Genomic DNA, 11,557 nt, shown 5'->3' with positions numbered 1-11,557 from the left:
ACCTAAGTATAGTGAGTAATGTTATTTACAAATGAGAATGCTGTGGCAAGATGAAATGGATGTTGGTGGGAATGGAATGATGGTGTAATGAAATATGGTAGCTAATGGAAATGTCTTGGCAAAAATTAAATTGAGTTTAGTGCAATCAAATGATAATGTAAAGGCAAAACAAAATGTAATGTTGGATTTGATTATCAGGACTTTAGACTCCTCACACAACAAGCTACTACGGGAATGAATGATAGGAGTCACTTAGGAAACTTAAGTTTACTTCTTAGGATGGTCTTACTTCCATGCCTTATTTGCCCGGCAGAGTTTATGAATGGTGCCCTAAGCTATCTCTAGTCAAGGGAATCGACATGTTCAAGTTGACATGGCAAACCTATTGGCATTAGCAAGTGCAGGGATCCTATAGGTTCAGATAACATGATATGTCACGGTAATACCTTTTAGTAGCAACACTAGCATCTAACCTCTCGATCAAGCACTACTTCTTTTAGTTGATTGAAATCCTAGCCTTATGTCTAAGGTTGGATTAGGCCTAGTTACTACCTAGAACCCCTTGCTTATGTGGATCTCCCTAGTTTATCTTGAATACTAAGGACATGATACTTAGTCATTCTCTCAAACACTAAGCAATCTCCTAAGGAATGGCTACTCTCATAGCTCCTACAACCTTAAGGCATTAAACATCATAAACAAAACAAACAACAACATATAAAACAACCATTCATTAAAATAAAACTTAAATATCCATAAGGAACCCCCACCAAATAAGACTAGTTCATGGTGGGGTTTGAATGTTCCAAGCAACAAGGCAAGAAATAATCTGTCCATACAACCCAAATAAGATAAAAGTGAGCAAACAACAAAGGGAAGAAGGAAAATCCTTCAACATGCACTTCCGGAGCTCCCTTCGGCCACCACAAATTGCCCCAGCTCGCTAGGTTCTCTCGGACACCTAGCTCGCCACTCCCTCTAGCTTGTTAATGGAAGAATACCGTGGTAAAGATGGTTGACGAAAAAAGAGAGATCTTTTTCTCTCTGAAAATAAGCTCAAGTTGGAGTGTGTGAAGTCTCTTTCTTATGGTGGCTTCATCTCCTATTTATAGGGGAGAATAAACCTAGGAATTTGTGTTAAAATTCCTAGGATACCCCGATCAGACTCATTTCATGTGAGGGGCTAAGGCATATACAACAGTGGTCGCCTCCAGGGTAGCTAGGCGTGGTCCCCTTCTGGGTAGCTTATAGCTGGGCGTGGTCCCGATAGAATCAGATAACCAGGTGGCAGATGTCTCCTCCCAGGTGACTGGCGGTTCAGGGCACGTGAAGACATTGACATCTAGCTAATAAAAATATCATCTTTCATCTTTTTTGCTTCCAAAATGCCATTCGTTTTGGTATTTGTACTCTGCTTAACAGTCTCATAATGTCACGAAAATTCCCTTTTGCTTATCCTTGCTCCCATATCATACACATCATCAAACAAAACACCTTCCCCATAACGCATCACCACTTACAAAATAAAATGTTGCGACAAAATATATTTCCACCTCATGCAACTATATGCTCCTAAATGCATCTATATGATCCTATATGGGCTCTTAGACAGTCAATAACTTAAGTGAAAATACCCTAAATATAGCCTTTTTACGAAGTTATCGCACCCCCAAACTTAAGCTATTGCTTGTCCTCAAGCAATGAATAATATCAAGCAAAATAAAAATACCATGGCAAGTTCAGATTCAAGTTATTCATATGGGATAGAATTTCAGCCCTCAGAATAGTTCGTTTCAACACACTAGACTAGTTTGAGAAATCAAGTATTGTCCCCTAGGGCAAGATCCTTTGTGTGAGTGTGTGCGTATGATTGTATCAAGTCCATGCTTAACAAATCTACAAAATTTCTAAGAAAGATCTCTTGTTTTGCCATGATATTTATAAAGTTTACTCCCACATTGTTTTTTTAACACTGCAACGAGGGGAATCAACCCATTACACCTACCATCCTACACTATAGGTGAAAGGGAGCATACCTTCCACCCCCGAGCTAGTCAGGTAGAGTCATCATGTGACTACTTTCATTCACTCATATGTTGTGGATGTCATTTATTTAAATGCATTTTTCAGGCAATGCCAGGGTATAGAGGAGTGTCCCTCTACAGATATACCGGAGCATTTATTCGCGATTTCATTTTTTATGCGGGGTTTTCAAAATTCATTATCAAAGTTTTATGCCAAGATATGCAAGAGTTCTCTTATAAATTTTTTTCTAAGTTCCTTAAGCATGGAAAACATAAATCGTGTATCCAAAGGTTTCAAAGAAGCAAGTCCTAGATTTGGTTCTATCACCCTCAACAGTGTACATTTAATTCTAGCCATAAAGAGTTTATCATCATCGGGTATAATTAATTTATTACAGAAAACTAATTCGAACACTTACTAATGGCATGGCATATTCATTATACTAATACTGTCGTGCAATGATTTGAGATACCCTACCTCCGCCAAACTTGAGAGAACCATTGTCCTCAATGCTAAATAAAAACTAAGGTAAAACTAGACTACATACTATGCAATGTAATGCAAGGTACCTTGATTACTTATGCTAGTGGTTGTGCGACAGCCGTGCGATGTGGGCGCTTGCATAATTTTATGGGGCTAGAATGTTTAGAATATGATGCTGGTACAACAGGGGGTCCTAAGGCCTTCTGGGACTTGGGATAGTTGAGGCTCTTCACGCTTAGGCACATTCTTGAACCGGCGTGTACTCATTCGTAGAGAAATTTGCTGCAACATTTCTGATTATTTCATCCTCAAGTGGCTATATGGGTTGCGGGGGTACTGGTACAGTTGAAAGCTGGAGCTCGACTTCTTAACATTCAGTTGGTGGAAGAGAGTAAAATGGATCAGGATTGGCTGGTTCCTCATCATCAGTGGGCTGGTGAGCATCTTCTATGCCTTGGTATTCTCATATGGTTGCAAGAGCGTATCAGGGAAGACTGGATATCAAGATTAACGTGCGGGAGAATCTCCATGAAAGCATTCATGACAAAATCATCTCGACGCTTTACATAAGCAAAGAAGGTTATCATATTGCTGGTTAGCTGCCCCACGTGATCTTAGGTTCACTTAGTGACCTCTTCTAGGGTATCTAGTTTTGCCCCGGCATCTTGGGTTGTGTCAGCGTAGGAAGTGTTCTCCTCTTTTTCTTTTCCCTTATTTTTCTGGAATCCAAGTAACATAGGAAGCTTGGCCTTTGTAATAACAGGCAGTCCAGGTAATATCTCATCAAATTACTCCTCGGGCACATTCTTCTTACGGAAGAGAGCCGTAATTGGGTTTAGAAATACCAAGGCACTGGCAGGTCGCTTCAAACAAGTATGAACTTGTTCCACAATTATCTTGCCTATGTCAATAGAACGCCTACTAAAATAGAGTGCAAGAGAAGCATCCTCTGTGAGACCGTGGTGTTGTGGGCAATAGGGAGAAGCTTGTGCTTCATGAAATGATTCCACAACTTAGCCCTCAGTTGTAGCCTCTCGTGGTCCATCATTTTTCGGCTGACTTGTTGGTCATTCCACTGTGTGTTTGAAAAGATAGGTCTTCCAATATGCCATGTTAAGTCTCATTATCTACATTTTTTACGAAAGTGGTGTGGTTATCAACAATATCATGCAAGTTAAATAACGATTAATAGCCGAAGAGGTAAAACGAATAGCAATACCACGAACCACCACAACATGTTGATTTGGGTCGGTTAAGTTGGCATAAAATTCCTTCACCAGAGAGACATTCACATTCTCCGGATGCTTGGCAATTTTTTGCCACTGGTGTTGGTGAACAATGTCAATGACATCATTGCTGAGGTCAGCAGCTTCATTGTCGAAGAAAACATAGCCTAACTCAAAGAAAACCCGATGGTTTTTGAGGCTTTGAAACCTTTCTTGCACCGCTTCATTTACGAAACGTGATGGAGATAATGGAGCCATGCTTGAGGGACGTGAGTGCACCATGGTGTAGTTGATAAAATAAAGAAAAGATTAAAAATCTTGAAGCTTTTTGGCTATGGCTTTCGGTTTTGAGAAGGGAACAAGAAGAAAATATAAAGATAAGTGAGAGTGTAAAAATGATAAAAATAAGATGAAAAGGTAAAATAGGGGTTATTTAACGTGTGGATGGGGTGTTAGTTAGGGAAAAAGAAAAAAATAATTAAAATAAACCCTAAAGAAAAACTAAAAATTTAAAAAAGTAAAAAGGTGAAAATTTCCCTCCTATTTTGTCTTATTACCGCCCACTCCCCTTTCTTCAGCCTTATGATCATCACGTGCGTGCTACGTGGACCCTAAATTTATAAAACAAAATAAAATAATCAACAAAAAAAATTGAATATAACAGTAACAAAATAAACATTTATTTATGCACATGAGTAAATCCAAAAAGTAACGGCATCTTCAAGATGCTTAGCAGATTTGGACATCGTACAAGAAGAGTGCCGATTTGTCACGCAAGGGCGGAGCTCCTTGATAAGCCTTCAGGCGCTGGCCGTTAACTTTGAAAATGGACTCATCATCTATATTCTTGATATCAACAACGACATGAGGGTAGACTCGATGTACTTCAAAAAGTCCAGACCATCGTGACTTCAGTTTGCCAGGAAAGAACTTTAGCCTCGAGTTGAAAAGGAGCACCTGCTAGCCAATATGAAAATGCCTTGGCAAAAGCATTCGTTCATGCCACTTCTTGGTTTTTTCTTTGTAAAGCTTGGCATTTTCATATGCTTGTGCTCAAACTTTTTCTATTTCGTTCAGATCGAGTAATCTTTGCTCCCTAGCTAGTTGTGCATCAAAGTTTAGCTTCTTGATCGTCCAAAAGGCATAATGCTCTAACTCCACAGGTAGGCGGCATGCTTTCCCATATACCATCTTGAAAAGTGACATTCCTAAAGGTGTTTTGAATGCTGTCCGATAAGCCCATATAGCTTCGTCCAGCTTCGGGGACCAGTCTTTCCTCCTAGGACTCACCACATTCTCTAGGATTTGCTTGATTTCCTAGTTAGAAACTTCAACTTTCCTATTGGTTTGTGGGTGGTATGCCGTGGAGATTTTATGTTGTACTCCATATTTTTGTAATTCCTTGTCAATTACCTTGTTATCAAAATGAGTGCCCTTGTCACTGATGATGGCTCTTGGTGCTCCAAATTGGGTAAAGATATTCTTGTGAAGGAACTTGAGCACAATTTTAGAGTCATTCCTCGGTGTGGCAATAACTTCAACCACTTAGATATGTAATCCACAGTAAGCAAATTATACAAGTCTCTAAAAGAAGATGGGAATGGTCCCATGAAGTCAATGCCCTATACGCCAAAAAGCTTGCTTTGTAATGGCATTTCGTGTCGTCTGAAAATATTCCCAGTGCACTAGCATCTATCACACGCTTTGCAAAACTCGTGAGCATCCTTAAACAGTGACGACTAGTAAAAGCATGATTGGATGACCTTAGCAGTAGTCTTCGTACCTCCAAAATGTCCTCCACAGGGGGTTGTGTGGAAATGGTGTAAAATGTCTCTTTGCTCATTCTTAGGGACATAACGTCGAATTATTTGATTGGCGCATTGTTTGAATAAGTATGGCTCATCCCAAAAGTAGAACTTGGCATTATGCTTGAACTTATTCCTGCCCTTGTTGTTCAATTCATAAGGCAAAATACCACTAACAAGAAAATTGACGATGTTAGTGTACCGCAGAATTGTCGTAGCATATAAAATTTTCTCATCAGGGAATTCTTCTTGAATATCTAAAATGTCATGGCATTCAGAATTATTCTCTAGCCTAGATAAATGATCTGCAACATGGTTTTCAGTACCTTTCTTATCTATTACCTCTAAGTCAAATTATTGCAGTAGTAATATCCACCTAATGAGTCTAGGCTTGGTATCTTTCTTGCTCACTAAGTATTTTATAGCTGAGTGATCAGTGTGAACAATGACTTTGGTTCCTATCATGTATGGCCTAAACTTGTCAAATACAAATACCACGACAAGTAATTCTTTCTCAGTGGCAGTATAGTTTAGTTGTGCTTCATTTAAGGTACGACTAGCATAATATATAACATGGAAAATTTTACCTATGCGTTGCCCAGGAACAGGTTCCACGGGAAAATTGCTCGCATCACACATCAGCTCAAATAGTGATGTCCAATCGGGGGGGAACCCAAATAGGTGCAGAGATAAGTCTTTGTTTTAGCTCGGTGAATATGCCATGGTAATTTGTATCGAACACGAAGGGCTAATTTTATTGAACCAGGGTGCATAAGGGCTTGTATATCGTGGAGAAGTCCTTGATGAATCTTCTATAAAACCCAGGACGTCCAAGGAATCTCCTAATGCCCTTGATAGAAGTTGGTGGGGGTAGCTTCTTGATCACCTTGATTTTGACTTTGTCCACTTCAATGCCCTTTTGAGAGATCTTATGGCCTAGAACAATGCCTTCGGTCACTATGAAGTGACACTTTTCCCAATTCAGCATGAGATCAACCTCCTCACATTGCTTGAGTACCTTTTCCAGATTACCGAGGCATTTCTCAAAGTCATCTCCAGAAATGGAGAAGTCATCTATAAATATTTCTAGAAAATCCTAAACCATGTCAGAAAATATGACTTGTAAGCAAGACCGAAAGGTTGCCCGGGCATTACAGAGTCCAAAAGGCATCCTCTGGAAAACATAAGTGCCATAGGGACATATGAACGTAGTCTTTTCTTGGTCCTCTGGTGCAATGGTAATTTGATTGTACCCCGAGTATCTATCCAAGAAATTGTAATTGCTTTCCCAGCCACTTGATCCAGTATTTGATCGATGAAAGGCAAATGGAAGTAATCCTTCTTAGTGGCTTTATTGAGTTTGTGGTAGTCCATGTATATCCGCCTCCTGGTGACAATGCGTGCTAGTAATAGCTCATTGTCTTCACTTGTCACCACGGTCGTGCCTCCCTTCTTTGGCACACTTTGGACGGGACTCACCAAAGAACTATTAGAAATGGGGTAAATCACTCCGGCATCAAGCCATTTGAGAATTCTTTCATCATGACTTTCTTCATGATTGGGTTTAATCTTCTTTGTGGTTTTATAGATTTTTCATGGCATTCTTCCAGCAGGATTTTGTGCTTTCAAATGGTGGGACTTATTCCCTTCAGATCCACCATAGTCCATCCTAACGCTCTCTTGTGCTGTGACAAAACTCTTAACAAACTACATTCTTGGTTAGGAGTAAGGGCAGAGGAAATAATAACAGGTAAAGTTTCATTACTACCTAGATAAGCATATTTAAGATGTTGTGGTAAATTATTTAACTCTAAGGTAGGTGTATGCTGTAATGAGGGCTTAAAAGGAACAAATTCATCGAAATCAAGAGATTCAAAATGTGTACATGTGCTGCTCGTTATGAGGAAGCTAGCCTACTGCTTCTCCAAAGAAAAGTCATTGGATCTTCGACACTTCCTTCTTCAAATAGCCTATCATAACTTTCCAGCTGAATGAAATTGTCATGGTAAAATTTATCAGCTTCCCTTGCTATCAATGAATCCGCTTTGAAAATGATATGGCATTCTTCAGCCTCATCCATGTACTTGAGAGTATGGAAAACATTAATAGTGACACATTGGTTAGCCACTCTCATGGTAAGCTCACCCTTCTCGCAGTCGATTAAAATACGCCCGATAGGTAGGAAGGGTCTCCCCAAGATTATGGGTGTTGTGGCATCAACCTCGCAATCCAGTATAAGAAAGTTTACTGGAAAAACGAATTTGTCCACCTTTACAATGGCATTCTCGACTCGGCCCTCATGATGAACATGGGAACGATCGACTAATTGATAGATAACAGAGGTGGGTCTGTCATTTCCTATTCCAAGCTTCACGAAGATTGACTTAGGCATTAAGTTCACGTTTGAGCCAAGGTCACATAGTGCCTTCCTAACATAATTTTCTCCTATCAAACATGGAATGATAAAACTTCCTAGATCTTGTCTTTTTGGTGACAGCTTCCTTAAGGCAGAGCAATATTCTTTTTTCGTGACAACTGTCTCGTACTTCTCAGTTTTTCTTTTCTTGGTAACAATCTCCTTGAGGAATTTAACATATGTAGGCATTTGTTCTATAGCTTCAAGAAAAAGAACATTGATGTGAAGTTGGCTTAATTTCAATAAACTTATTGAATTGAATATCATCATTATGCTTCTTCAGTCTTTGTGGGAGATGAGGTGGGGGTCTGACTTTCTTTAATGAAGGGGCGGGAACATCGTTTACCTTGGAATTTTTGTTTGCTCACTTATTTGCTTTACTTGATGAACCCTCATCCTTAACCTCTTCCACTTGTTTTTCTTATGGCAATTCACGCTCAGCCTGAACGGTTACAAGGGTAAATCATTCGTCGATCTTCCCATAAACTTGTCTTCTTCATTGAGTTGGGTGCTACTCCGTAGAGTGAGTACACTGCATTGCTCCTTGCCTTGAGGTTTTATGACTTCAGTGTCACTCAATAGACGTCCTGGTTGACGTTCTTGTAATGCCATGACAATTTGACCAACTTAACCCTCCAACGCCCTTAGAGATGAACTGTGGCTTTGAAGAAAAACTCCTTGGTTTTTTATGGAGGTCGCATGGTCTTGCAACATGGTCTTAGTGGTTGCTATAAAATCTTGCATTATGGCCTCCAAAGAACTTGTGTTAGATGAAGATGAACTTCCCTTGTTAGAATTATGCCATGGCATATTCATTTGAAAACCTTGAGAATCATTGAAATTCTGCTGCTGAACGGGTTGATTAGCATTGCTGGTTCCTTGATTTCCCTATGAGAATTTGGATGTTGGCGCCATCTAGGATTATATGTTTTAGAATAGGGGTTGTTGTTTCCTCGATTATAGTTTCTTACATAGTTGATGGATTCTTGATTGGTTGGGTGCTTGTTCTCATGTTGATTTCCATGGCATAATAAACATACTGAATTGGCTGCCTTCACTTCTTTCACCTCACTTGGTCTTTGTAAATTCTTTAACATATTGGTGACAACAACAAGTTGGGTGAACACAGAATCCTTAGTGTCTAACTCGAATTCTCCATGTTATTTTTGCCAATTCCAATCCTTGTAGATGAAAATTGATAATCATTGTTGGCAATCATGTGCAGAATGTCGAATGCTTCTGCATGTGATTTATCGAGTAATGTTCTATTTGCTGAGACATCTAGCATCATCCTCATGGGCGCATTAACTCTATTATAAAACATTACCACTTGATTCCAATCTTGAAAACCATAATTTGAACATTTATGAAGTAATCCTTTATACCGATCCCAACATTCATACATTGATACATCATCAACTTGACGAAAAGAAGCTATATCGTTCCTCAATTGAGTGTTCATGTTCGGAGTATTATATCGTAGAAAAAAACTTTTGTACATATCAGTCCAAGACTCCATCAAACCCGCTGGAATGCCACTCAACGATGCCCTTGCTCGGTCACGCAGAGAATATAGAAATAACTTTAACTTTAATACCTCTTCGTGCACTCCTTGTTGATGGAAATAATTACACACCTCCAAGAAGTTACGAATATGTTGTCTGGCATCTTCATTTGGCATGCCCCCAAATTGCCCTATGGAATTTAGCATATTGAACATGACAGGTTTGAGCTAAAAATGGGATGCCTGAATCTCGGGTGCCATAATTCCTGGATTTAAGTCATCCAAGATAGAATTTAAGTGATCACGAATGGCACGAGGTCTGGCTGCATTCCAAACATTTGGAATTACCTCAACATTCTGATCTTCCTCATGACTAATACCTTGATTTCCAATTTGATACATTTTTGCACGTTGAACACGTTTTCTTGGACTAAACAACATCTCAATCTCATGTTCAATTGGTTCTAATGGCTCGTCAGAGTGTCTCCTGGTCATACACTAAGAAAAACCTGAAAAAGATAAGGAATATAACAAGTAAAGCTATATATAAAAAATAAAAAGTAAAATAAAAATGCTATGACAAAACTAATTAACTTCCAATTGCCATTCCCTAGCAACGACGCCAAAAACTTGTCCGCGAATTGTGACTACTATATATGGTCACAAAAATATGTGCAAGTATACACAATTGAACGAGTGATAAATTGATGAGTGAGTATCGTATCCACAGAGATTAGAGGAAATTTATAAGTTCAGTCAAAGCAATTAACTACTTTACCTAAGTATAGTTAGTAATGTTATTTGCAAATGAGAATGTTGTGGCAAGATGAAATGGATGTTGGTGGGAATTAAATGATGGTGTAATGGAATATGGTAGCAAATGAAAATGTCTTAGAGAAATTAAATTGAGTCTAATGCAATCAAATGAGAATGTAAAGGCAAAACAACATGTAAATACTGGATTTGATTATCAAGACTTTAGACTCCTCACACAACAAGCTATTACGGAAATGAATGATAGGAGTCACTTAGGAAACTTAAGCTTACTTCTTAGGATGGTCTTACTTCCATGCCTTATTTCCCCGACATAGTTTACGAATGGTGCCCTATGTTATCTCTAGTCAAGGAACTCGACAGGTTAAAATGTCATGAAAAACCTATTGGCGTTAGCAAGTGCAGGGATCATATAGGTTCAGATAACATGAAAACACTAAGGACATGATACTTAGAGGTTGGATTAGGCCTAGTTACTACCTAGAACCCCTTGCTTATGTGGATTCTCCCTAGTTTCTCTTAAGCACTAAGGACATGATACTTAGTCATTCTCTCAAACACTAAGCAATCTCCTAAGGAATGGCTATTCTCATAGCTCCTACAACATTAAGGCACTAAACATCATAAACAAAACAAACAACATCATATAAAAACAACCATCCATTAAAGTAAAACTTAAATATCCATAAAGAAGTCCCACCAAATAAGACTAGTTCATGGTGGGGTTCGAATGTTCCAAGCAACAAGGCAAGAAACTAATCCGTTCCATATAACCCAAATAAGATAAAAGAGAGAAAACAACAAAGAGAAGAGGAAAAGCCTTCGATGTGCACTACTGGAGCTCCCCTCAGCCACCACGAACTGCCCTAGCTCGCTAGCTCCTCTCAGACGCTTAGCTAGCTACTCTCTCTAACTTGTTAATTGGGGAGTGCCATAGCAAAGATAATTGACGAAAAGGAGAGACATTTTTCTCTCTGAAAATAAGATCAAGCCGGTGTGTGTAAAGTCTCTTTCTTATGGTGGCTTCATCTCCTATTTATAGGGGGAGAATAAACCTAGGAATTTGTTTTAAAATTCTAGATACCCCGATCAGGCTCCTTTCGTGAGGGGGTAAGGTAGTTGCAATAGTTGTCCCTCTAGGGCAGCTGGATATGGTCCCCTTCCGGGCAGTTGTAGCTGGGTGTGGTCTTGACAAATAGACGACCCAGGTGGCAGATGTCTCCTCTTAGGTGAATGGCGGTTTAGGTTACGTGAAGACAAGGACCGCTGGCTCATAAAAATATCATCTTTTATCTTATCTGCTTCCAAAATGTCGTCTGATTTG

At 39.3% G+C, this 11,557-nt stretch overlaps 1 protein-coding gene across 1 annotated transcript; it reads right to left on the bottom strand.

Moving 5' to 3' along the window:
• Nucleotides 1-4,463: 4,463 nt before the first annotated feature.
• Nucleotides 4,464-4,925, bottom strand: LOC120170682. The gene is made up of 2 exons (XM_039178590.1): nucleotides 4,794-4,925; nucleotides 4,464-4,691 (listed from the first exon to the last, which is right to left on the bottom strand). The coding sequence occupies exons 1-2, from the start codon at nucleotides 4,923-4,925 to the stop codon at nucleotides 4,464-4,466; spliced, it is 360 nt and encodes a 119-aa protein (XP_039034521.1).
• Between the last annotated feature and the right edge of the window lie 6,632 nt (nucleotides 4,926-11,557).

The sequence above is a fragment of the Hibiscus syriacus genome, unplaced genomic scaffold, assembly GCF_006381635.1.
Source record: "Hibiscus syriacus cultivar Baekdansim isolate YM2019G1 unplaced genomic scaffold, ASM638163v2 tig00111783_pilon, whole genome shotgun sequence".
In the NCBI taxonomy this organism is placed as follows: domain Eukaryota; kingdom Viridiplantae; phylum Streptophyta; class Magnoliopsida; order Malvales; family Malvaceae; genus Hibiscus; species Hibiscus syriacus.
This window is presented reverse-complemented; position numbering and strand designations above follow the sequence as displayed.

Bases quoted from the DNA above. Each gene is read 5' to 3' on its own strand.
- LOC120170682 (XM_039178590.1), bottom strand. From the start codon at position 4,925: ATGGTATATGGGAAAGCATGCCGCCTACCTGTGGAGTTAGAGCATTAT. The intron at 4,692-4,793 runs GTTTGAGCACAA...ATTGGCTAGCAG, and splicing joins ATCTGAACGAAATAGAAAAA to GTGCTCCTTTTCAACTCGAG.